The following is a 22,456-nucleotide window of genomic DNA, read 5'->3' as shown; positions in this document are numbered from 1 at the left end:
CACTGACTTCTGCGCAGATGGAGATGCCCTGTGATGGTAGCACGGCGTCCACCAGCAGGCGGCCATTATCACCTCGTCCCGGGCGGGACCGAGGGCGGAGATAGGAGAGGGAGGGACGGGGAACTATCCAGGAAATCCCGGGGACCGGACTGGGCCTGCCCGGCAGCAATGTCCGCCGCACTGGGAGCACCGGGGCCCAGCTGGGGGTGATGGCGCCCGGGAGATAAGTGAGGCCGCAGCGATGTGGGGGCGGCTCGGGGCTCTCCTGCAGCAGGTGGTGGAGCCGGTGAGTGAGAATAATCCAGGCCGAGGCTCAGTGCGGCCCCGGGACCGGACATGTGACCCGTCCTGTGTGCTACGTCACAGCCCGGTGCTGTCCGGTAAGGCGAGGTCACGTGACTGCAGGACGTCCGCCGGCTGCTACGTGTCAGTGTGAGGGAAACTACTACTCCCACTGTGCATGCTAGGAGTGACAGTCCTGCAGTGATGTGTGCCCTCATATACAGTGTCAGTTAGAGCCTGTGCCCTCATATGCAGTGCCAGACACAGTGTGAGCCTTCATATACAGTGCAATCACAGTGTGTGCCCTTGTATACAGTCCCAGACACAGTGTGTGCCCTCTTATACTGTGCCAATCACAGTGTGAGCCTTCGTATACAGTGCCAGACACAGCGTGTGCCCTCATATACAGTGCTAATCACAGTGTGAGCCTTCATATACATTGCCAATCACGGTGTGTGCCCTTGTATATAGTGCCAGACACAGCTTGTGCCCTTGTATATAGTGCCAGACACAGCGTGTGCCCTCGTATACAGTTGCAGACACAGTGTGAGCCCTCATATACAGTGCCAGAGACAGCTTGTGCCCTCATATACAGTTCAAGTCAGTGTGTGCCCTCATATACAGTTCAAGTCAGTGTGTGCCCTCATATACAGTGTCAGTCACAATGTGTGCCCTCATATACAGTGTCAGTCACAGCGTGTGCCCTCGTATACAGTGCCAGACACAGTGTGTGCCCTCATATACAGTGCCAATCACAGTGTGTGCCCTTGTATACAGTGCCAGACACAGCGTGTGCCCTCGTATACAGTGTCATACACAGTGTATGCCCTCATATACAGTGTCAGTCATAATGTGTGCCCTCATATACAGTGCCAGTCACAGTGTGCGCCCTCATATACAGTGCAAGTCAGTGTGCGCCCTCATATACAGTGCAAGTCATAGTGTGTGCCTCATTTACAGTGACAGTCACAGCTTGTGCCCTCATATACAGTACTAGACACAGCGTGTTCCCTTGTATACAGTTGCAGACACAGTGTGAGCCCTCATATACAGTGCCAGAGACAGCTTGTGCCCTCATATACAGTTCAAGTCAGTGTGTGCCCTCATATACAGTGTCAGTCACAATGTGTGCCCTCATATACAGTGTCAGTCACAGTGTGTGCCCTCATATACAGTGTAAGACCTTTGTCTGATGTGCCCCTGTCCCATACTTGGGGCTCAAGAATCTAGTGAATATTTGGGTAACTTTAGATCTGTGGTGTCATTTAAAGGGGCACCATCTTTACTTTTAGAGCAGTGCTCTGTCCCCTTTATCCCGAGGATCGTGGGGCACCAGGGGCCGGACCCCCGTGGATCATAAAGTACCGTCTCCTCCTATATGATGGGCGTCTCCAGCAATGTATATAAACCACAGGAAATGTTCACCTCACTGTCTTGTATCTTCCAGCGAGAGGCGGCGCAGGATCTGCTGCAGTCCTTCATACAGCACTGGAAAGGGCTGACCCAGTACTACCTGGAGACCACCGGTACGTGCGCTGTGCCCAATCACATGCCGTCACCACTGCTGTGCCCCCTCTCTGCTCCCCGTAGAGCAGGCGCTCACAGTGGGGGACATTTACTATTGCGGTTGCTGCAGTCTAAAACGTTGCGTTGGCCTAATGGGTGCCAAATTGTGGCATTAAAAGTTCAACATTTGGTAAATATGGAGTGGCGGAGTTAAAGGGGTATTCTCATCTCCAAGATCCCATCCCAATATGCAGCAGGTGTAATAATAATAATATTAGCAAATACCTCCAATTAGAAATGTAGTATAGTTCTTCTGATTCGCTATGTCCATTACCCCATGTGCAAGACATTGCAGTAGCTTAGGTATCCATGGTTATGACCAATCATATAGTGATAGTTAGTTGTTAGTGGTCGTAACCATGGATACCTAAGCTACTGCAATGCCCTGCACATGGGGTAATGGACATAGCGAATCAGAAGAACTATACTACATTTCTAATTGGAAGTATTTGCTGATAGTATTATTATTATCATACCTACTACATAATGGGATAGGATCTTGGAGATGGGAATACTCCTTTTTATAAAGATTTGGTGCAAATTGCACCTTTTTTTTAGTAAATTTGGTCTCGTATGTCTTTGTTTCGGTCTCTAACTGTTGTGACCAGAATAAATACCGGGAACATTTACATCAAAGTGATACGTCATATCCTGTAATACCGGAAGCCACAACGCCGGTGTGAACAGAGTTCTACACTCCTGAAGGCGCTGTGTGCATCAGGATAACTACACGCAGCAGCCACATGACATATTCTATACTTTCCCTGCAGACGAGTCCTGTCCAGCACGTAACACGGAGATCCCCTGGCGGCTCCGACAGCTTCTGGACATCCTTGTATATGAGGAGAATGGATCTGGGAACGGAGAGAACCCTGAGGATGGAAATGGCAGCGGAGCGGCCGACCATACGGGACCCTGCATGGAGTATCTCCTGCAGCACAAGATACTGGAGACCCTCTGCACCCTGGCCAAGGCCGAGGTAGGAGCCATAGATGTGCTGCGCCGGCTCCTTCTCATCACTGTAAGCAAAGACCCAAAGGAACATGTTAAAAAAAAACTATCCTAAGGGCGCGTTCACACCTGCAGACTTTCCACTGTGGAAATGTGGCAGTGACATCGCTGGCTGCACCAACATCCGCAGCATCAATCAGTTCTCATTATATGCCGCTCTTGTGTATTCACGTCGCCTGCCGCCGCGCTTCATCCCGGCAGGTCGCAGAGGCCGGGGGCTTCACTTCTCAGGATTGTACCACTACATTTTGCCTTAATTCACTGTTTGCTTGTTGTAACGTTGCGTTCTCTTTTTCTTACCCGCAGTACCCCCCTGGGATGAGGCAACAAGTTCTTGTGTTCTTCAGTCGACTCCTGACCAAGGTGCAGCGCCCCCTGCTGCACTATATTAATGTTCACCGACCTGTGCAAGTATGTTTTGCTTAGTTGTGTACTGGGCTGGGGGGCATTCAGGTGGTGGGGCTTATAGCCAGAGTTATGCCAGATAGAGCAGTGTGATCCATCACTGCATGGAACACGTCTCCTCCTGAGTCCAGTGGTCTCGGCTCTACACCACTCTATCTGACACTCAGCATTGTGCTTGGTGATGTAAGGCTGCTTGCAGCTGCTCGGCCATGAAGCTCCCAGCGGGGTACCAGAGAAGGTCTGGACTCTGCAGTTATGGGGTCAGCCAAGCGGTGGTGACTTTTCTGCCCTCTGCTCCTCAGCATTCAGCCCCCGACTCTGTAACATTACAGGGTCTCTACTTCGTGGCTGAGTTTCTGTGGTTCCTTCCACTTCTCAGTAATATCACTCACAGGTGATGAGGGAAGATTTAGGAGGAAGAAATGTCATGAACGGACTTATTACCCCCTTGGCTCCTATTACAGGACCGCGCTGGTATCAGTGAGCTCTGCACCACCAGTCGCTCTGTCACATGTTAATAAAGGCAGACGGCACAGCGGGGGGCCGGATGTTGTACACCGCGGGTGGGGGGCGCGAGGGGCGGGATGTTATACATCGAGAGTAAGAGGCCAGATGTTATACACTGGGGGGGTGAGGGACTGGATGTTATACACTGGGGGGGGGGTGGGACTGGATGTTATACACCGGGTGGTGAGGGGCCGGATGTTATACACCGGGGGGGTGAGGGACCGTATGTTATACACTGGGGTGGTGAGGGACTGGATGTTATACACCGGCGGGCGAGGGACCGGATGTTATACACTGGGGGTGAGGGACTGGATGTTATACACTGGGGGTGAGGGACCGTATGTTATATACCGGGGGGCGAGGGACCGGATGTTATACACCGGGGGTGAGGGACTGGATGTTATACACTGGGCCGGATGTTATACACCGGGGGGTGAGGGGCTGGATGTTATACACCGGAGGGGGGGGTTGGGTGAGGGGCCGGATGCTATACACCGGGGGAATGTGGGACCACATGTTCACCGAGTGTAAGAGGCCAGAGGTTGGGTGAGGGGCCGGATGTTATACACCAGGAGTGAGGGGCCGGATGTTATACACCGGGGGGCGAGGGGACAGATGTTATACACCAGGGGGTGAGGGACCGGATGTTATACACCGGGGGGCGGGGGGGCGCATGTTATACACTGGGGGGCGGGGGGGGGGCGCATGTTATACACCGGGGGCGAGGGACCGTATGTTATACACCGGGGGTGAGGGACCGTATGTTATACACTGGGGTGGTGAGGGACTGGATGTTATACACCGGCGGGCGAGGGACCGGATGTTATACACTGGGGGTGAGGGACTGGATGTTATACACTGGGGGTGAGGGACCGGATGTTATATACCGGGGGGCGAGGGACCGGATGTTATACACCGGGGGTGAGGGGCTGGATGTTATACACCGGGGGTGAGGGACTGGATGTCATACACTGGGGGTGAGGGACTGGATGTTATACACTGGGGGTGAGGGACTGGATGTTATACACTGGGGGTGAGGGACTGGATGTTATATACCGGGGGGCGAGGGACCGGATGTTATACACCGGGGGTGAGGGACTGGAGGTTATACACTGGGGGTGAGGGGTCCGGATGTTATACACCGGAGGGGGGGGGGGGGGTTGGGTGAGGGACTGGATGTTATACACCGGGGGCGAGGGACCGGATGTTATACACCGGGGGGTGAGGGACCGGATGTTATACACCGGGGGGTGAGGGGCTGGATGTTATACACCGGAGGGGGGGGTTGGGTGAGGGGCCGGATGCTATACACCGGGGGAATGTGGGACCACATGTTCACCGAGTGTAAGAGGCCAGAGGTTACACACTGGAGGGGCCGGATATTATACACGAGGGGGCCGGATGTTGTACACTGGGGGGCAATGGGACTGAATGAAAAACCTGAACTTATTGATGCAGATGTGTCCCAATACTTTCGTCACTGGGGTGTATAGTCCCTGTGGGCAGATGCATGTACTGCTCGGTGCCCGTCTCTCCAATATGACTGTTCTCTTTCCTTTCACAGAAGCTGATTGCTCTGGGGGGAGACACTGTTGGGGTCACCGCACACAGGGAGGAGTTGCAATTCCTTCTTTCCATCTGCAGCAAACTGGAGAAGGATCCATCATTGTTCTGCCACGTCCTAGAGGTATCCACAGGCCTAGTGTCACCTCTGCCAGCCGCAGAAATCCTCTATAGGTTTGGTATTGATGACCTGTCATTAGGATAGGCCACTGATATCAGATCGGTGAGGAGCGGACTCCCAGACCCCTACAGTGAGCTGATTGAGGGGTCATCCGCTTTGTAGTTAACCAGGCACAGCGCCGTACATATCGCAGTGGCTGTGCCGAGTACTGCAGTGTAGTCTGCTGATCGGCGGGGTGTTAGGGGTTGGAATACCTCTGCAGTCTTGCATGGAATGAAGTAGAGGTCTGGGTGTATCTTGACTCTGCAGTAGAGTAAGTCGGTCTGTGTGTCTTTATGTTACAGAGTGAGAACGTGAAGGCCGCCCTGTCTGCTGCGAACGAGGAGGAAGGAGCTGCGGGATCCAGCAACCAGAAGCCTAAGCAGTCCGTGTTGAAAGCTCTGCTCCGACTGTGCCTGTGCCAGGTAACCTAATGCCCCGCAGCCGGGTATGCCCCACCGCTGGCAGAGCTCCACACATGTGGGATATTGATGTGTTACCATTGCATCTGAGGGTCTTCTGAAGACCCCTGTCATTGGCATCATGGACACCTATGTAGCTCAGCCACAGGCTGGGCTTCATAGCAGATCGTCATTTATACTATATGCTGCAATACTGAAGTATTGGTGTATATAATACAAGCGATCAAATAATTGCAGATTTAAGTCCCCTAGGGGAACTAAAAAAAAAAGTGAAATGTAATGAAAAAAAGTTTATACAAAAAAAGTAAAAAAAACATAAAAAATCAATTTACCCCACAAGTTTCTCCATCCAAAAATAAAGAAATAATAGAAAAAAATAAACATTTTTGATATCGGCAAACGAACTAATAATCTGTATGATAAACATCAAAAAGGCGAAAGAAAAACGTCAAAACTGTGCAACTACTCTAAAATTATTTCAATAAAAAAAAATATATATATATATACAGTACAGACCAAAAGTTTGGACACACCTTCTCATTTAAATATTTTTCTGTATTTTCTTGACTATGAAAATTGTACATTCACACTGAAGGCATCAAAACCATGAATTAACACATGGAATTATATACTTAACAAAAAAGTGTGAAACAACTGAAAATATGTCTTATATTCTAGGTTCTTCAAAGTAGCCACCTTTTGCTTTGATGACTGCTTTGCACACTCTTGGCATTCTCTTGATGAGCTTCAAGAGGTAGTCACCGGAAATGGTCTCCCAACAATCTTGAAGGAGTTCCCAGAGATGCTTAGCACTTGTTGGCCCTTTTGTCTTCACTCTGCGGTCCAGCTCACCCCAAACCATCTCGATTGGGTTCAGGTCTGGTGACTGTGGAGGCCAGGTCATCTGGCGTAGCACCCCATCACTCTCCTTCTCAGTCAAATAGCCCTTACACAGCCTGGAGGTGTGTTTGGGGTCATTGTGCTGTTGAAAAATAAATGATGGTCCAACTAAACGCAAACCGGATGGAATAGCAAGACACTGCAAGATGCTGTGGTAGCCATGCTGGTTCAGTATGCCTTCAATTTTGAATAAATCCCCAACAGTGTCACCAGCAGAGCACCCCCACACCATCACACCTCCTCCTCCATGCTTCACGGTGGGAACCAGGCATGTAGAGTCCATCCGTTCACCTTTTCTGCGTCGCACAAAGACACGGTGGTTGGAACCAAAGATCTCAAATTTGGACTCATCAGACCAAAGCACAGATTTCCACTGGTCTAATGTCCATTCCTTGTGTTCTTTAGCCCAAACAAGTCTCTTCTGCTTGTTGCCTGTCCTTAGCAGTGGTTTCCTAGCAGCTATTTTACCATGAAGGCCTGCTGCACAAAGTCTCCTCTTAACAGTTGTTGTAGAGTTGTGTCTGCTGCTAGAACTCTGTGTGGCATTGACCTGGTTGTTAGAACCTTGCTGTTAGGTTTTTTTTCCTTTGCTGGTCACATGACCTTGTTGGCCTATTTAATCCTGCTCCGCCCTTCTGGCTTTGCTGGACTTCATTGTATATCTACCTTCTAGCTAGCCTGTGCTCTGTATCTAACTCTGTTAGTTTGCTTGGTCTACGGACCTCTATGTTCTATCTATTTTGTTTGTTCGTCTGTCTGCTACTATTTCTGTTAGGAGGTGTCCCATATTCCTCCCAGTCCTTAGTACTTGTAGGGATTCCCTCCTCACATCTATAGGTCTCCGTACAGACTAGATTAGGACTTTAGCAGGTCTGATCGCAGGATCAGGTTCCCTGTTACATCGTAGGGATTCAGCTGAGTCTTATAGTAGGGACAGATCTCCTCTCTTTCCTTAGCTTTGGTAGCAGAACATAACAGTAAGTCCAGCCTGCAAATTCTCTAAGGAAAGATTTCTTTTTTTTTTTTTTTTTTTGTTCCATCATGGTGTCGGTTCAGGATTTGGCTAAACACCTGCAGGGACTCTCTCTGGAAGTGGCCGAGCTCCGTCAGCACGTGAGTAACTGTCCTGGAGCATATTTCTTGGAGCCTAAGGTATGTTTGCCGGATTTATTTTTTGGTGAACATCGAGAATTTTTTTCATTTAAAAATGCTTGCTTATTGTATTTTCGTTTGAGACCCAAGTCCTCTGGGGATGAATCCCAGCGCGTAGGGTTCATAATGTCACTTTTGCGCAAAGAGCCTCAGGAGTGGGCCTTTTCTTTGCAACCTAGTGATACATGCTTCAGATCAGTGGATAGTTTTTTTTCTGCTTTAGGACTATTATATGATGATCCTGACCGTGTGGCATCAGCTGAGACTGAGTTGAGACGTTTAAAACAAGGATCAGGTAATGTCGAAAAATATTGTACTCATTTTCGTCGTTGGTCCACTCAAACAGGGTGGAACGATTCTGCTCTGAAAAGTCTATTTCTTGCTGGGCTCAGTGAAAGGGTTAAAGACCTGCTAATTGCTTATCCTACACCCGAGGATTTGCAACAGGCTATGCAATTAGCTATACGGGTGGATAGAAGACTGCGTGCTAGGGTTAATGAGAGCAAATCCTCTGCTATGTCAGTTTCTGGTTATGATAATGTGTGTACTAACAGTGGTGAACCGATGGAGATTGGATCGGTGGCACCTCGCTCTCAAGAAAAAGACCGTCGTTTTTCAGAAGGCTTGTGTTTCTATTGCGGAAAATCTGGTCATTTGATTAAAGGCTGTGAGCTTCGTATGAAGAAAGAAAAAAAAATGGTCAGTCACGCCCGTATTGCCTGTTTAAATTCCAAGGGTATATTTTTAGCTGCTTCCACGATTGCTCAGGAAAAATTAATGGAATTTCGGGTGTTTGTTGATTGCGGGTCTACACTGAATGTAATTGATGGGGGATTCGTGGAAAAACTCAATTTAAAACCTGAACCTTTATCATCCCCCATTGCTGTGGTTTCTGTGGATGGTTCCCCTTTGAAGAATATTACTCTCAAGGTCAGTGAATTTCCTCTCACTATTAATGGTGTTCACCATGAGAAATTGGATTTGGTAGTGTTGAATAACTTGCCTTCTCCAGTAATATTGGGTTTGCCCTGGTTAAAATTTCACAATCCTGTACTGAATTGGTCTACCAGTGAAATTAAATCCTGGAGCCATAAATGTTATGACAAGTGTTGTAACGGGCGTATTGCAGCTTTGGATAGGGGAGAATTGCCTGTTCCTATTCAGGATTTTTGGAGAGTTTTTTCTGAGAAGGAATCGCAGGTTTTGCCTCCCCATAGAGACTATGATTGTTCTATTGAAATTGTCCCTGGAGCGACTCTTCCTAAAAGTCGTTTATTTAACCTTACTATTCCTGAGAGAAAGGCTTTGGAGGAATACATACAGACAAGCTTGGCCGCCGGTCACATTAGGCCCTCTAAGTCTCCTGTGGCGGTTGGATTTTTTTTTGTAAAAAAAAAGGACGGCGGTTTACGTCCTTGTCTGGATTTTCGTGAGATTAACAAAATTACGGTACGCAATCCTTACCCACTGCCATTGATTCCTGATCTGTTTAACCAGTTATTGGGGGCCAAGTGGTTCTCTAAAATTGACCTTAAGGGGGCATACAATCTGTTGCGCATGAAGGAGGGTGATGAATGGAAGACTGCTTTTAACACTCCTGTGGGTCATTTTGAGAATCTGGTTATGCCTTTTGGTCTTACTAATGCTCCTGCATTTTTTCAGAATCTGATTAATGACATCCTTAGACCTTTGATCGGTAAAAATGTGGTTGTGTATTTGGATGACATTTTGATTTATTCGCCAGATCTGGAGTCTCATTGGCGGAGCGTACGTGAAGTATTACAGTTATTAATGGACAATTCGCTTTTTGCTAAGCTGGAGAAATGTGAGTTCGCTGTACAGAGAATTAGTTTTTTGGGCTACATTATCTCCAGCAAAGGTTTTGAGATGGATCCGGTTAAGGTTCAGGCTGTGCAGGAATGGCCTAGGCCTATTGGTTTGAAATCGATACAGAGGTTTTTGGGTTTCGCCAATTACTACAGAAAATTCATAAAAAATTTTTCTAGTATTGTCAAACCTCTGACTGATCTCACCAGGAAAGGTGCTGATGCGGTTCAGTGGTCTTCTGAGGCCATTGAAGCTTTTGTGTATCTCAAGGAGAGGTTCACCTCTGCTCCCATCCTTATGCAGCCTGATGTTACTAGGCCGTTTTTGGTTGAGGTTGATGCTTCCTCTGTGGGGGTTGGCGCAGTATTGTCTCAGGATAACGGGGATGGATTACATCCCTGTGCCTTTTTTTCCAAAAATTTTTCGGAGACTGAACTGAATTACGATATTGGTAATCGGGAATTATTGGCTATTAAACTCGCATTTGAACACTGGCGCCACTTCTTGGAAGGTGCGGAATTTCCCGTTCAGGTTCTTACGGATCATAAAAATCTGATATATCTTGATGCTGCCAAGCGCCTGAATGCCCGTCAGGCTAGGTGGGCACTGTTTTTCTCGCGGTTTAATTTCTCCGTTACTTACATCCCTGGTACTAAGAATGTTAAGGCGGATGCCTTGTCTCGCAGTTTTTCTCCCATAGTCGGTGCTGAGAAAGAGGAAAACATTTTACAAGAAGGTGTTGTGATAGCTGCTTTAGACTCCGTTTTGGAAGATGAGATTCTTAAAGCTCAGGAGAATGCCCCATCTAACACTCCTCATGGGAGGTTGTTTGTGCCTGGGACCTTTAGGAGAGATTTGTTTGTTGAGTGTCACGAATCTCGGTTGGCAGGTCATCCCGGAATCTCTGAGACCAAGAGACTGGTGGGTCGCAGTTTTTGGTGGCCTGGATGGCAGAAGGAAGTCATTAAGTGGGTGCGCCAATGTACTATATGTGCTAGATCTAAGTCCTCACATACTCCTGCTGCGGGGTTGCTTTGTCCTTTGGAGGTCCCCAGTGCTCCTTGGACACATTTGGCTATGGACTTTATAACTGACCTTCCCTCCTCTGAGGGTTTTACTGTCATCTGGGTGGTCGTGGACCGTTTTAGCAAGATGTGTCACTTGGTTCCCTTCGTCAAACTGCCCTGCGCTAAAACTCTCGCTAAGGCCTTTGTCAAGGAAATTGTCAGACTTCATGGCGTTCCTACTGACATTGTTTCTGATAGGGGTCCTCAGTTCGTGGCTCGTTTTTGGCGTGCCTTTTGTGACAGGTTGGGAATTCATTTGTCGTTTTCGTCCGGATATCATCCTGAATCTAATGGCCAGACAGAAAGGAAAAACCAGGATGTTGAGCAGTTCTTGCGTTGTTTTGTGGCAGACAATCAAGAGGGGTGGTCTGAGTTTCTGCCACTTGCCGAATTTGCTCTGAACAATCATACATCTTCTTCTGCTGGTTGTTCGCCTTTTTTTTGTTGTTCTGGGAGACATCCGTCGTTTGGGTCGTTCTCCAAGTTGGGATCTGCCGTGCCTGAGGAGGAGAATTTTTCCGGTGATTTGGAAAGAGTTTGGACGGATGTGCGTGGTAATCTTCAGGAGGCCAACAGAAAATCTAAAGACTACTTTGATAGGAAACGACAGGAGGTTTTGTTCGCTGTTGGTGACATGGTTTGGTTGTCCTCTAGGAATCTGCGGTTGAGGATTCCTTCTAAGAAATTGGGTCCCAAGTTTGTAGGGCCCTTTAAGGTGCTTCAGGTTGTCAACCAATCTGCTGTTAGGTTGGAGGTTCCTACCTCCTGGAGAATTAATCCGGTCTTTCATGTCTCTCTGTTAAAAAAAGCTGTTGTGTCGGATGGTGACGCCTCTGCCTCTGTTCCTCCGGTGGTGGAGGACGGGGAATATGAAATTTCTCGCATCCTTGACTCTAGACGGTATAGAGGTAGTTTGCAGTATCTTGTGGCCTGAAAAGGTTTCGGACCCGAGGATAACTCTTGGGTGAGGTCAGATGATGTTTCCGCGTCCAGACTTATCAGAGCGTTTCACAGGAGATTTCCTGATAAGCCTGGTCCTAGGGGATCCGGAGGATCCTCTTAGAAGGGGGGGTACTGTTAGAACCTTGCTGTTAGGTTTTTTTTCCTTTGCTGGTCACATGACCTTGTTGGCCTATTTAATCCTGCTCCGCCCTTCTGGCTTTGCTGGACTTCATTGTATATCTACCTTCTAGCTAGCCTGTGCTCTGTATCTAACTCTGTTAGTTTGCTTGGTCTACGGACCTCTATGTTCTATCTATTTTGTTTGTTCGTCTGTCTGCTACTATTTCTGTTAGGAGGTGTCCCATATTCCTCCCAGTCCTTAGTACTTGTAGGGATTCCCTCCTCACATCTATAGGTCTCCGTACAGACTAGATTAGGACTTTAGCAGGTCTGATCGCAGGATCAGGTTCCCTGTTACATCGTAGGGATTCAGCTGAGTCTTATAGTAGGGATAGATCTCCTCTCTTTCCTTAGCTTTGGTAGCAGAACATAACACTGGTCTCTAATTTGAGCTACTGTTAACCTGCGATTTCTGAGGCTGGTGACTCGGATAAACTTATCCTCAGAAGCAGAGGTGACTCTTGGTCTTCCTTTCCTGGGGCGGTCCTCATGTGAGCCAGTTTATTTGTAGCGCTTGATGGTTTTTGCAACTGCACTTGGGGACACTTTCAAAGTTTTCCCAATTTTTCGCAATGACTGACCTTCACTTCTTAAAGTAATGATGGCCACTCGTTTTTCTTTACTTAGCTGCTTTTTTCTTGCCATAATACAAATTCTAGCAGTCTATTCAGTAGGACTATCAGCTGTGTATCCACCAGACTTCTGCACAACACATCTGATGGTCCCAACCCCATTTATAAGGCAAGAAATCCCACTTATTAAACCTGAGAGGGCACACCTGTGAAGTGAAAACCATTTCCGGTGACTACCTCTTGAAGCTCATCAAGAGAATGCAAAGAGTGTGCAAAGCAGTCATCAAAGCAAAAGGTGGCTACTTTGAAGAACCTAGAATATAAGACATATTTTCAGTTGTTTCACACTTTTTTGTTAAGTATATAATTCCACATGTGTTAATTCATAGTTTTGATGCCTTCAGTGTGAATGTACAATTTTCATAGTCAAGAAAATACAGAAAAATATTTAAATGAGAAGGTGTGTCCAAACTTTTGGTCTGTACTGTGTATATGTATATATATATATATATGTATATGTATATATATATATATATATATATATATATATATATATATATATATATATATATATAATATAAAAATCCCTATAATTCAGTATCACCATAATCGTGCTGAGCTGGAAAATCATGTTGTCATGTCATTTATACCGCACAATGTACATTGTAAAATCCATTTGGTTTTTCATTAAAGGGGTTGCCCGGCCTTGGGCTACAAGTCTGCAGTCACACTATGTGACTACAGACTTGTGAATCCTCACACTGGGTGCGTTGAGGATGCTCCGGTCATGTGACCTCAAATATACGGTTTACATGTTTCCAGCCACATCCCGACTAGACGTATCCATTGAGCACGTCTAGTTGGCATGTGACCCGCATGAATGCAAATCGGAAACTTGCGGTCACACGCCCGGCGCTGGCACTGCAGAATCCTGACAGTGTGCAGAGCGCGTGATGTGAGGATTCACAAGTCTGCAGACACATAGAGTGATGCTGGACAATGTGAGGACTTGTGTAATGTGAGGACTTGCTGTCTTGCAGTCACAGACAGGCCGGCTGGCAGTGCGTGCGAGGGAGGCGCTCCTCGGGGTCCTGCGAGCAGCCCAGCAGGAGGGTCCGGCACGTCTCATTGCTCAGAGTGACCTGAGCCAGCAGGTGGTACAGCGGCTGTGCGAGCTACACAACCAGATCCCCCTGGGCACTCACCCCTGTGACATTACAGCTACAGACGGCACAGACTGGAGGTCAGAACTGCCCCCTACATACACTACGTGACCGCCTTGATTTGGTATGCCAGTCTCATGGTCCTAACTCTACTGCCTTCGGCTTGCAGGACTGAAGTCGGCAGTGAAGATTACAACGCCATGTCCCCCGAAGTGTCGGCCATAAGGAGGTTCCTGTGCTGGGTGGAATACTGTAATTGCCTCTTAAAGGAGTCCCATAAGGTAAGGTCATTCCACATATCGACCCCTTAAAGGGGTTTTCCATCTTTTGAGCCTTTTTTTACTTAAATAACATGTGTGCAGGGCTAAAAATCATTTTTGCAAATAGGTTTTTATTAAAAAATTTGCACCGTTTAATTAGAGGAGCTCACTTACAGATTCTCAGTTATCTCATTCTGCAGCCAAGCAATAGAAGCTATAGAAAGCAAACGGTGCAAAATTTATCCCAATTACCTACATTTAAGTAAAAATAAAAAGTGGGCAACCCCTTTAATCCTGAGCACTGTTCTTTATCCGTAGGTGATCTCTGCGACAATGGCAGACGCCATAACAGAACACTATCTGAGAGCGATTCTACAAGAGGAGCTCCTCCATGTGTTAGTATCTATGTACAGACCTATACAGAGCGAGTCCGCTACTACCGCGGAGCTGCCATGACTGATGCCTTTCCTTCCCAGGTCGGAGCTCCGTATCCTGCGCAGCACTGCTCTGCTTTCTGCGGTGCTGCAACGCCTTAACCCTTCACCACTAACCCAAAGACTTGTCAGTTTCCTCCTGGGAGAAGACAGAGGCCCAGAGAAGAGGATCGACCATACTCCTCTGCTGCGGACCCAGCTCATCCAGAGGTGCAACCACCTGTCTGACGAGGTACCACGTCCAGCCGTCCGTCCTGTACAAATGGAGCAAAATGTGTTTATTACTAGGATACGCCAACACGTTTTAGGATCAGTGAGATACTCCGGGCCCCCCACTGACCCTGTGTACTTAGGGGTTTCAGTGCTGATCTAGCCCCAGCCTTGTAGAAGGTGTGGCCCCAATGAAGTGAATGGGGCTGACTTCATTCTTCGGATCGGTGGGAGTCCTGGAGGTTTGGACCCCCGCTTATAACAAAGTGATGGCATATCCATTCATTTTTAAGATGGGTATACCCCTTTAACAATTTATGTTCTATAGCAATTAAAGGGGTATTCCCATCTCAAGATGTAGTAGGTGTAATAATAATAATCGCAAATACCTCCAATTAGAAATGTAGTATAGTTCTTTTGATTCACTATGTCTCTTTTCTTATGTGCAGGGCATTGCAGTAGCATAGGTATCCATGGTTACGACCATTCATATGGTTACAGTTAGTTGTTAGTAATCTTAAGCTACTGCAATGCCTTGCACATGGGGTAAGCCACATAGCGAATCAGAAGAACTATACTACATTTCTAATTGGAGGTATTTGCTAATATTATTATTATTACACCTACTACATATTCGGACATGATCTTGGGAGATGGGAATACCCTCTTTTAATTTTCTAATTGCAAATTATCTGTTAAAAAGTGGGAAACCTGTGCAATCCGCTCATCATAAACTAGTGAGATTTTCCAGGATGATGCATGTCACAATCGATTGGCTGAACGGGACATTTTGTGGGTTCATGTTTGCTCAGATAAGTCTCACGACGCTGCGACTCTTTGAGGACATTCTTCAGTTTCCAGAGGAGATCTGCATGTACAGCCTGGTGCTACGTAACCTGGAGTCAAGGGGCTACCTGTCTGCTGTCCACGAGGAGAGCCGAGCACAAGACGGGGAAGCCTTCGAGGGGACAGAGTGAGTGGATGCGTCCGTTACTGAATATCTGGGTCTCCTGTAGACCATGAAATCATAACGCCCATCTCATTCTGATAATGGACAGTGAGCTGGAAGAAGACCCCTACTTCACGGACGACTTTCCAGATACCGGCCTGAGGATCCATAGTGGAAGCCAAGATGGAGGTGGAGGATTTCCAGGAACGGAGCAAAGCGTCAGGAGGTGAGGATAGTGGAAGGGCGGAGATGGGCGTGCAGGGTAGGGTGGGCTTCAGTACATGCACCATGCTCCTGGGGGGTACATTGAATTTGCACTTGTGTTTTCCAGCTTCCTATCGCTTGTTCCGGAGGAGATGAAATCTTCGGACTCGGGGTTTGACACCTACCTGCAGGACGCCCTGGTACAGGTGCGATGTCGCCATACCGTATCATAATTTCAGCAAGGAAGACATGTGCGCCCCACAGTCATAATAATTAATTTTCTCCAACATTTTGGGGTCTTATCATACACGCGCTTTTAACAGCTTTTAAACATTTTCTCATTCGGATATTAAAATGAAAATTAGGAAATACTTCTCTATTTTTTACTTTTTTTATTTTAGTTTTTTTTTATGACAACAAAGAACCAATAAAAAACATTTTAAATTGTGTTTATATAGAAATTATTTTTAAATATTGGACATATTTTCTTTTCAATGGGGGCTAGAAACAGTGATTCAGATTAGCAGTATCTCTTTTTTTTTCGATTTTGCTTTATTTATTTATTTTAATTTTACTTTTTTATTTATTTCACACTGTGCCCCCCCATAAGGTCTTAAAAAAAATTTGGTATGGGTGGAGCATCTTAACATATTGATACATTCTTTTTTTGCTGATTTCCCCTGTAACTGGGTCCAGGCGCTGGGTTTTTCTAAAGAGTCTTCAATGGCGGCTTTGATGTCTTTTTTTTGCGTCCGTTCCACTGCCTAGCTCTTTTCACTTCATTTTACACCATAGTTATAGGTGAGTTTTTGGGAAGCCCCCCAAAGAATGAACATGCTGCTTTTTTTAACCACTTCAAGGTTTCTGAACCCTTAAGCGGTTACAAGAAGTGACATAAGACGGAACATGTGCACAGCAGTGTCATTTTGATATCACTTCTTGCAACGCTTTTTCAGGCGCAATCCGCCTGAGAAAAATGTTATGTGCAGATACTTTTACAGGGGAAATTCAGCTTCCTGGCTGCATAGTAGCTTCTGCTCTCTCCCTACACCCAGCAATCTCATGATCACTGGGTCCGGAGGAGGAAGCACTGTCAGTGCTTCCGAATCTGTATACACAATCGCTGGTTCAGCGACTGAAAAAGTAAACATAATAATAAATCATGTTTCTCTTCTTTCTGGGGAGTCTGGCTGTGTCTGACAGCCGACTTCCCCCACTCAAAGCTGCACCATCTTGTGTAATCTCTCTATTGCTCCCACAGTACCGAAACTGCTGCCAGCACGCGTCATCTTGGGGATGGCCGGTATCACCACAGCCGCTCTGTGCAGGTCACCCAGGACAGGACGAATTCTACGAGGGTCTGTTCCTTCAGGTTCTACTTGACCGTTTGGGGAGTCTCCTGGACCAGGTAACGCTGCCTTTATGTACTGTATTTCATATATAGATTTTCTATCAGCACAGACATAGCGGGGGAAAGTGAAAATCAATCAGTGTTGTCCTAAAAATATTGAAGATTCAATTTATTTATCAGGATAATGGAGGAAAGCACGATCTTCAATATTTCTGAATAAAACATTTTTTTTACTATTACATTACACCTTTTAGATTTTTATGATGCTTTTTCTTACACTGATTTATTTCCTTCCCACTGTGTCCAATTTTAGTTTTTTTTTTCCCATTTTCCCACCCCTTCTTCCAAGGTCCAAAAAAATAATTTTTTTTTCACTTTTCTGTCCACATACGTTGATTTTTTACGGTACAAGTAATCATTTTTAAAGACCGCATTCATTTCACTATTCAATAAACTGGAAAACAAAAATTCCAAGTGCTGTGAAATTGTGAAATAAAAACAATAACGATTCCGCCACTGGTTTTTGGGTTTTCGTTTTACCGCAATCATCGTACTCTAAACATGACCTGACAATAAGATTCTCTGCTTCAGTACGATTACGGCGCTACCAAAACTGTATATATTTTTTTATTATTATTATTACTATTATTATTTTAGTGGTGAAAAAAAATCTGAAATTTGTAATAAAAAAATAAAATAAATAATAATATTAATAATTTGGGTTTGTGTCGCCATTTTTCTGAAACCCATAACCCTTTAATGGAGCCATGTGACGACTTGTTTTTTGCGTGGTAAGCTGATGTTTTTATTGGTACCATTCTGGGTTGGATACAATGTTTTAATCACGTATTGTTTTTTTTGTTTTGTTTTGTTGAGATGAGGCAACTAAAAAAAAAAAACAGCATTTTCTTTATTTTATTTTGATGAATCTGACTTTTTTTATGCGCCGATACTGAATATATTTCATTTTTATAGGAGGAAAAAAGGGAGGTAATTTTAATGTTTAGGGTTGGTTGGTTTTTTTTTTTTTTTTTTTTTTTTTTTTTATATTTTCTACATTTTTTTTTTTCCTTTTTACATTTTTTTAGTCCCCTTAGGAGTAAATTCATGTCACATTACCAGGAATATAACCCGCCCTGCACTAATCTTCTGCCTTTCAGCCATACGAAGTGAATCTACAGGTCACCTCTCTGCTCACCCGTATTGCCCTGTTCCCTCACCCACACATCCAGGAATATCTTCTCAATCCTTACATCACCCTGGCCCCCGGTGCGCGGACCCTCTTCTCTGCGCTTGTACGGGTGAGTATCCAGGAACAATCTGCAATCACACAAATTTTTTTAAAAAAAATACATAAAAGATCCATAAATTTAAGAAAAGACATCTTTGGGTCATTTTTTTTATTTATTTGCTTTAATAATAAATATTATAATTATTATATTATTTTTTATATTCTATTCTATATTTTTATATCTTTTATTTTGTGTATATATAACAGGGTGGGCCATTTATATGGATACATCTAAATTAAATGGGAATGGTTGGTGATATCAGCTTCCTGTTTGTGGCACATTAGTATATGGGAGGGGGAGGAAACGTTTCCAGATGGGTGGTGACCATGTCGGCCATTTTGAAGTCGGCCATTTTGGATCCAACTTTATTTTTTTCAATGGAACGAGGGTCATGTGACACATCAAACTTATTGAGAATTTCATACGAAAAACAATGGTGTGCTTGGTTTTAACGTAACTTTATTCTTTCATGAGTTATTTACAAGTTTATGACCTCTTATAAAATGTGTTCAAAGTGCTGCCCATTGTGTTGTATTGTCAGTGCAACCCTCTTCTCCCACTCTTGACACACTGATAGCAAAACCGCAGAAGAAATGCTAGCACAGGGTCCAGTATACGTTGTTTCAGATGCTGTTCATCTGTGTCGCGATCCACCCGCAGCTGTTAACATGTTAAATGCCGCTGTCCATCTCGGACAGCGGCATTTACCATCGCCGCACCGGAAGCGCGTCACTTACCCCTCTCATCGGTGACCCCGTCACGTAATCGTGGTTCACCGATGGGTGGGCATGACAACGCTGGGTCTGCAGCAGACCCCAGTGGTTGTCCTGTAAAGATCGCTATGAGCGCCACCTAGTGGTCGGCGCTCATAGCACAGGACCATTTCTGCTACATAGAGATGATCTGCTCATCACCTCTATGTAGCAGAGGCGATCGGACAGTTGCTGCTTCTAGTCTCCCATGGAGACTATAGAAGCATGCAAAAAGTGTAAAAAAAAATGTTTTTAAAAATATAAAAAAAAAATATATAAAAGTTTAAATCACCCCGCTTTCGCCCCATTCAAAATAAAATACTAAAAAATAAACCCCACATACACATATTTGGTATCACCGCGTTCAGAATCGACCGATCTATCAATATAAAAAAAAAATTAATCCGATCGGTAAACGCCGTAACGATAACATTTTTTTCCAAACACCAGAATTACGTATTTTTGGTCGCCGCAACACTGCAATAAAATGCAATAACGGGCGATCAAAACAGCGGATCTACCCCAAAATGGTATCAATAAAAACGTCAGCCCTGTGCGCAAAAAATAAGTCCTCACCCAGATCCTGAAAAATGGAGACGCTACCGGTCTCGGAAAATGGCACCATTTTTTTTTTTTTTTAGCAAACTTTGAATTTTTTTTTCACCACTTAAATAAAAAAGAACCTATACATGTTTGGTATCTAAGAACTCGTAATGACCTGGAGAATAATAATGGCAGGTCAGTTTTAGCATTCAGTGAACGTGGAAAGAAAAAAAACCAAAAAACAACTGTGGAATTGCATTTTTTTGCAATTTCACCGCACTTGGAATTTTTTTCCCGTTTTCCAGTACACGATATGGTAAACCTAGTAATGGCGTTTAAAAGTACAACTCGTCCCGCAAAAAATAAGCCCTCACATGGCTATATTGCCCAAAAAATAAAAACGCTATGGCTCTGGGAACAAGGGGAGCAAAAAGTGAAAATGCAAAAACGGAAAATCCCAAGGTCGTGAAGTGGTTAAAAATGTTGCACTATTTTGCTTTTACAGGCTTTTTGCTGCCCTGGCTGAAGAATGAGTTAACTGAGAATCCTTCAATGAGCTTGTACAATATTTATGAGTCTTTTTTATGACCACAGCTAAGCTGAGCTTTCACGTGATCATAAGGCAAAGGGATACAAGGCCGCATGACATGTACCCCCAGCCTTAATCAGCTTAAAGAAGGTCTGGGAAAAAAATAAATAAAAGTGTTACAAACTTGTTGCCAGAATGCGCTTCCTGATGGATTCTCAGTTACCTCATTCTACAGAAAACAATGTGCAAACAGTGCAAAATTATTAATGAAACCAAATTGCAAAAATTATTTTTATACCAAAATACATGCAGAAAAGTAAAAAAAAAAAGCCCCCACCAGCAGAATTTTACCCTTTAGTCCAGCACCACCCGCCTCTACGGAAACTTTCGTATCTCAACATTATTATAGAACCCTATGTGATCAGTGATGTGTGTATTTGCAGCCCCCATTCCCTCAGTGTTTGTCGCCCCCTCTTTTTCTGATTTTTGGCTTTGTCGTTACCTGCAGGTGGTTGCCGACCTTGCTCAGCGATCTCAGCGAGTCGCTAATTTCCAGGAGATGCTGCTCATAGTCAGAAGACAACTGACGGGGGAATCTTCTGCAGAGCCGTGAGTACATCATCTTCCTCCATATCATACTCCATCGCCCCTAGTGACGCTCTGCCTTGGACAAGGAGGTGACGGAATAATCTGAGTGTCTTAAAGGGGTTGTACCATTTAAGAAAAAATTCTCCATATGCTCAATTTTCTGTAATAATACAAACTGTCCTTTGCTCACCCTCCCAGGGTCCAGCGCTGAGTCTCCGCCACTGCTTCTGGTCTCTTATTATTTGGCTGCAGCTTTGATGTCACCTTGACAGCGCTGCAGCCAATCACCAAGCTTAGTGGCTCATCCTGTCTACATGAGGGGAGCAGCTAGGCACAGTGATTGGCTGCAGCGCTGTTGAGGTGACAAATTTATTAGGGCTGAGCTGCAATTCCAGACACGGGCCATGGACTGCCGAAGTGTTTTCCATAAATCACCTTCTAGCTTCTGTGTCAGGGGTCCCGATTTCCTTTAATAGGGTCCCATGAAATGGGATATATTGTTAATGTACAACCTACCGAAACTGTATGGCAGAGCTGAGATTTATGTCATAAATCTGGACTATTTCTCCCCGCAGGTTGGGACATGAAACTCTGTGCAAAGGCGTGGTGGTCCTGGAGGAGTTCTGCAAGGAGCTGGCGGCGGCCGCCTGTGTCACCCACCAGCCTCTTGGCATCGGACCCTAATGCTGCATGGAAAAAGCCATGAATCCAAGTGCAATAGCTCGAACGCCTCCTTTGTGGGTGCTCGTCTCTTTTTTAGCCTATATGTGCCTTATTTCCGGGGCTTGGAGGAGCAGGGCCTCTCCTAGTTTGATCATTTTACGGACTTTTCACAATAATAGGGTCCACGTCTCTCCGGCTCTCCTGCCCCCTGGTGCCTGTTCCGGTAGGTGCTGCGGAGTCTATACCGCGCTGCTACGTCTCAGGATCATCCCATGTGTTTCCTCCCCCGTTGTTGTGTGTTGCAGTGTTTTTGGGTGGGCCGCTTATCAATTGCCACCTATCAGTTTGGACATTTCGCCCTCCTTCTTGCATAGAGGTACCGTGCTCTTTTAACCCCTTCCGTCCTTCCTTCGAGCCCCTCTTTGCTGTATGTACATAAATGTATTTACGTGGATTTTCTTCTTTCTCCAGCCGTTATGTGACATGGAAAAAAAAAAAAAAAAGATTCCTAATTATCAATAATTATTATCACCAACTTATATTTGTTATTTATGGAGCAAATTATGCAAAAAAAAAAAACAACAATTGGGTAGAATTGGTATAACCAGAAAAAGTTTCCGGAAAGAGTCTTTTTGCCAAAATTAAATCCAGAAAATAGACACAACGTTGGATAAGGAAATTATTAAAAAAAAAAAAAAAATAAATCTTGTCCCATGATGCCCCCTAGTGACCAATAAGATTATCGTGTTACCGATATGGCACCTGATCGGTTCCTATGAACAAGCGTTTTGTAAATTTTCATAAATTGGTAGAAGATAAAAAAAAAAAAAAGTTCTCTGATTTTAGGGTGGTCCTACAAAACAATCAGGTTATTACCCAATGAAATCAATGTAATGCACCGATGTGGCAGAGAAGAGCTGCTCTGACTGATAGGGGGTAATCCTACTGTAACATAGAATAAA

The 22,456-nt window shown here is 45.2% G+C and overlaps 1 protein-coding gene across 1 annotated transcript; it reads left to right on the top strand.

Annotated features, from left to right (window-relative positions):
* Positions 1-66: 66 nt before the first annotated feature.
* FHIP2B (FHF complex subunit HOOK interacting protein 2B) lies at positions 67-22,029 on the top strand. The gene is made up of 17 exons (XM_073654051.1): positions 67-286; positions 1,730-1,808; positions 2,619-2,827; positions 3,166-3,270; positions 5,336-5,458; positions 5,800-5,919; positions 13,597-13,799; positions 13,889-14,000; positions 14,298-14,374; positions 14,456-14,645; positions 15,436-15,596; positions 15,682-15,798; positions 15,904-15,982; positions 17,038-17,184; positions 18,288-18,428; positions 20,752-20,852; positions 21,407-22,029. The coding sequence occupies exons 1-17, from the start codon at positions 242-244 to the stop codon at positions 21,513-21,515; spliced, it is 2,118 nt and encodes a 705-aa protein (XP_073510152.1). The 5' UTR covers positions 67-241; the 3' UTR covers positions 21,516-22,029.
* The last annotated feature ends 427 nt before the right edge of the window (positions 22,030-22,456 follow it).

This window comes from Phyllobates terribilis, unplaced genomic scaffold (assembly GCF_046119375.1).
Source record: "Phyllobates terribilis strain yellow unplaced genomic scaffold, ASM4611937v1 Scaffold_11__3_contigs__length_659146591, whole genome shotgun sequence".
Classification (NCBI taxonomy): domain Eukaryota; kingdom Metazoa; phylum Chordata; class Amphibia; order Anura; family Dendrobatidae; genus Phyllobates; species Phyllobates terribilis.
This window is presented reverse-complemented; position numbering and strand designations above follow the sequence as displayed.